The sequence below is a fragment of the Archocentrus centrarchus genome, chromosome 24 (genome assembly GCF_007364275.1).
Source record: "Archocentrus centrarchus isolate MPI-CPG fArcCen1 chromosome 24, fArcCen1, whole genome shotgun sequence".
Classification (NCBI taxonomy): domain Eukaryota; kingdom Metazoa; phylum Chordata; class Actinopteri; order Cichliformes; family Cichlidae; genus Archocentrus; species Archocentrus centrarchus.
This window is the reverse complement of record NC_044369.1, coordinates 19,358,856-19,363,429: the sequence shown is the minus strand read 5'-3', so window position 1 is coordinate 19,363,429 and position 4,574 is coordinate 19,358,856. Positions and strand designations below refer to the sequence as shown.

Here is a 4,574-nt window from a genome sequence, read left to right as displayed (position 1 = left end):
ACTCACCAGGCCTCTTGTATCAAGGAATCTTGGGAACACGCTGAGGAGGGTCTCACACTTCTCAGAATCGTGAATCAGTGCTTGTCTGTACTGAAATGTTTGTTCCATTTTCAAGAAGATCTGCCTTTCATCTGTGGTGTGCCTCAGAAGGGAAATGGCCTCTCTGCACTGGTCACCCTCCAACTGATGCTCCGCAGTCACAGCCCTTGCAAACTGTGGTCCTCTGTTGCTCGATGGATCGCGACTGGTGCTGCTGCCCCTCCTGCTGCCACTGCTGAGTTCGCGCTGCATGTTTTTCAGTTTCCAAGCGATGTAGCCTTCATTACTTTTGGAATCAAAAAAGTGCTCCTGCAGTGAATAACATTATTTGCCAGGAAAAAAAAAAAAAAAAAAAAAAGTTTAATCCTTAAATACTTATCACAATATTTCTCTAAAACTTTTTACTCAATGGGAATACTCACATATCCTTTTTCAGAGTACGGATCTTTCAGACAAGGGAACAGGGTGACAATTCCCAATGCATAACGTGTCCTGACATCCATCGGTGGAGCAGTCCTTAACATGATTTTAATATTAGACTCTGATGAGGATTTCTTTTTTCCATGGCCTGACATTTTTATTTTCATGTGTATCTGAGTATCCTGTCTTTACAAGTGTAACAAAAACAACTTACCCATACTGCTCAATCATTGCTGCTACAACCATGTTGACCAGTTTTTGTCGTAATGGGTCTTTAACCTCCCCTGTTTGTGTGTATTCTTTGAGTATCTTCTCTCCTCCTGGCTTAGCATCCAGGAGTGTTTTGACAAGCTTAAAAGTGTGAAACATCCAAAGTTATTGAAATACAGGTTTATTCAGTCATCCAAATACATTTGTCAACCCACTCACATTTTTTCAGTTTGCAGCTAATATATGCAACTGTGTTAAAATAAGAATGTAAAGTTTAATTTGAAAGGTAAAATAGTGGAGAAATGCAGTATCTGTGTCTCACACAGCTATTAGATTGGCCCCACTCCATTCAGAAACTATTTCCCACATAATTAAACCAAGTAATTTTATATAAATAAAGTGAAAATATCACCTCTTTGGCTTGTAAGGAAATGTCATCACTTGAATCTCTTCTTGGGGACATCATCAAGGTGTCATCAATGCATCTTCGTTTAGGGGACATGAACGAAAGATCACTGTCCGATGAACGTGATGACACAGAGAGAGTGTCTGTGCATGAAGACTGCATTGGAGATTCTAAGGAGAAACCAGCAATACAAAGAGATAGTGGACCACCATTACATAATCTGTGCCTACAATGAGAGAATGATTTGTCTGTGATGTAATTGAAGTACTAAAAACATAAATAAAAACAAAACCTTCTGAACTTTCTATACTTCAGTTTTAGTTGTATGAAATAATATAGGCCTAATTTTGTAGTGCTACTGTTACCCTCAACAGAAGAGGCATCAGTGAGAGTCCAGACAATGTCGGATTTCTCCTCCAGAACGTCACTGAAGACGTCTTCATCCACCTCCGTCCCAGTTTCATCCACAAGATATACATTTGTTTCTTCAAGGATGTCAAACTTCTCTTTGGCTGTAAATGCACTTACATTTTTGGAGATTACTAAATTGTTCAAATATAGAATTCTGTCAGTTCTTTATGTATCACTAATATTCCTGCAAATTTACTTCTATGACAAAAGGTGAACAAATATATAAAAATGCAGGCAAAAATATAATGTAGGATTTTAAGCAGGTCAACTTGAATAAACCAAAAAACATTACCTTGTCTCAAAAATGTTGAATATGACGCTCCATTGAGTTTGATGTAGCGTTTCTTTCCTGCATATTGGACTTTAAAGAGCATTGTCACAGATATCTGAGAAAAAAATATAAGTTCAACATTACTTAAACGGTGACCTGGTCATGTTAACAGTGTCACCACCATACAAGCAGAGCAAAACTGTTATGGGTTTTAACAGTCACTGGTTCATAGAGTGTAAAGGCAGACCCTTGTGGTCATGCCTAATCTAACTAAGAAAAAAAATAAAATTGAGGCAGGGGAGCAGCTATGCCATGTTTGCCCATCCCCAATGAAGGCTGAGAGACAGCTTCCATTAAGTGTTGTTTTTTTGTTTGTTTTTTTCTTGCTGCGTTTAAAATTTTTAAGTTTTATATAGTTTGTGTGTAGCATTAGCCATTCAGCGCCGAATGATATGCTGCTTGGCTACCATGCTGGAGACTAGGTGTGTTTATAGAGTCTGTGGTTATAGCAACCTGTTCTGGTGGCTACAGCTGCAATAAAGAAAAAAAAATAACAGCTGACCTTCTCAGCACAGCCAGCACAACAGGGTCGTTTTTTTTTTGTTTTTTTTTCAAATAATGGAAATCCGTCACAGCGACAGAGAGTATGGAATGCTCTGCTTACACAGTGATACTCGAGCTGCAGAATTAAAATGAAATGCAGTAATAGCGATAATAGCGTTTCGTCATTAAATTCAGTGACAGCAGAGTTCCGAAAGTGAAGCGTGAAATCCTCAGCCCAGTGCAAGGGCATCTCAGCAAGGCGCCTGGCGATCAACCGCTAGCTAGAACAGTGCAACAGGGTTGGGTCAAAATGGCGTAGCAAGTTTTTCAAAATTGCGGAAGAACTAGGGTGTGGATGGGATAGTGGCTTTCATTGCATTATATCGGCTATGACTGGTACTCTTTAGGCATCCTAAGTTACGCTACAAGACAAGAAGCCACTAAAGGTGGAAATGCTAATCAGCAGCAGGTGCTAGATCTCGAGAGCAACCGGTGAAGGAGCAGGACAGAAGGGCAAACACAGCGAACAGAACATGGAGGGAACAGAAAGTACAGTTTTTGAGAAAATCAGTGGGAATAATGACATGTCTGTCTCCTTAGTTTAAAAAAAAAAATTTTCAACTAGCACCGATAAATTGTACATCTGCCTTGAGTTGACATTTAGCACGTCTTGCGATACATTTAATTGTCAGCTGATGCCACTAACATTTGGTGAAAATTAAATGTACATACATAACTGTCAATGTACTTACCTGTATTTTCTGTTGTCTGAAAAGGCATTATATCCAAACTAGTTAATCCCGCCGAAAAATAACCGCCGTCTGCTTGTTTGGTGCATGCGCATTCAGAGTACGTCGCAACAGATACGCACCCGACGTGCACACGCACGGTACGTAAAATGCGAACCGTGAAGACTCAATCACAAATACACACCGTGAGAGTTAGTGAGTTTAATATAAACTCTTCACTAACACTGCAGAAATACCTGACACCAATAGGAGACACTGTTGCAACACTGGAAGTGTATCTAATTACTAATGAACTCCACAGTGTAAAAAAAACAACTCTACATACTCGAACTCTGGAAAAGTAACACTTTTGAATTTGCTGTGTAGTCCATTTACCATTTTTATTTACCAACACCGGGGATAGCAGTGAGGTAGACCCAGCCATCAAACTGACTCTCCAGCGCTTGACACCGCGGCTCTGCAGCCACGCTCCATGTGAAATCGGCCGAACCCAGTCAAACCAGAAGCCAGCAAAAATGAGTATCAGAGAAACAAGCTCAGGGGGCTTACACTGATTCAGTGTTATGGTGAGTTGTATTTCATGCGCTTTATACAGTAAAAATCACCTAAGTCGAAGTCGCACAAATCGAGTTTTCGCTCTAGTTGGATGGCATCTGCAGGTCCTGATTTTTTCTAACATTAATTCCAATAAAATCATCACATAAATTCGTCGGATATTCACCTACCTCGGATGAAAAATCTGGTCTTATTGTAATAAATTTCCAGTTAAATGTGATCGCATAAACTGGATGAGTTTAGCGCTAAAACCCTCCTCAGCTCCTGTCCGCCCACTTCCATGCATCGGCTCGTTCATGCACAACTACACACACACTAACAACGCCTGGAAATTGTTTTAGTGTTTATATCAGTTCATTTCACCGGGGACAATCGTGGCAAGTGTAAGCTACAAACTTGCACTTACGAGTAAAATTTCAGATTATAAAATTTGCAGAAGCAAATTCATAGATGAAGCAGAAGCCATTGCACTGGGCCATTTGAATCCGACTGAGGTGATTTCTACTGTATTTGTTTTTGCGGTGTATCTTATTTTGAAGGCATGTTTTACCATGGCTCTAACAGCTGACCAGGGAGCGCTGTGGGCAGAGAGCCTGTTATTCATGTTGAGGCGGGATGTTACGAGAACGCTGCTGATAGAGTTGCATACGAATACAAAGTGGATTCACGTTTTTTATTATTATACGTAGAAAATATCACACTTGGTTATGGTCGTATCATTTATTTTGACGTATTTATTCGCCACACCTTAAAAGCCGGTCCGTGGAAATATTTTCTAACACTAAACCGGTCCGCGGCTCAAAAAAGGTTGGGGACCACTGCTCTAGGTTGTTTTATCATGTCCTTTTTTTTTTTCTCCAGGTTGTTTTTTCATGTCCTTTTTTTTTCTCCAAGTTGTTTTATCATGTCTTTTTTTTTTTTCTCCAGGTTGTTTTATCATGTCTTTTTTTTTTCTCCAGGTTGTTTTATC

The 4,574-nt window shown here is 39.8% G+C and overlaps 1 protein-coding gene across 1 annotated transcript in view; it reads right to left on the bottom strand.

Moving 5' to 3' along the window:
- Positions 1–3,104, bottom strand: part of LOC115774635 (uncharacterized) — a 7,337-nt gene extending 4,233 nt beyond the window's left edge. The window contains exons 1-7 of the mRNA XM_030721991.1: positions 3,053–3,104; positions 1,779–1,872; positions 1,441–1,587; positions 1,082–1,245; positions 674–810; positions 462–555; positions 7–348 (exon numbers count right to left, since the gene is read on the bottom strand). Of these exons, the coding sequence (XP_030577851.1) occupies positions 7–348; positions 462–555; positions 674–810; positions 1,082–1,245; positions 1,441–1,587; positions 1,779–1,860 (966 nt within the window). The 5' untranslated portion in view covers positions 1,861–1,872; positions 3,053–3,104. The remainder of the gene's footprint in view (positions 1–6; positions 349–461; positions 556–673; positions 811–1,081; positions 1,246–1,440; positions 1,588–1,778; positions 1,873–3,052) is intronic.
- Between the last annotated feature and the right edge of the window lie 1,470 nt (positions 3,105–4,574).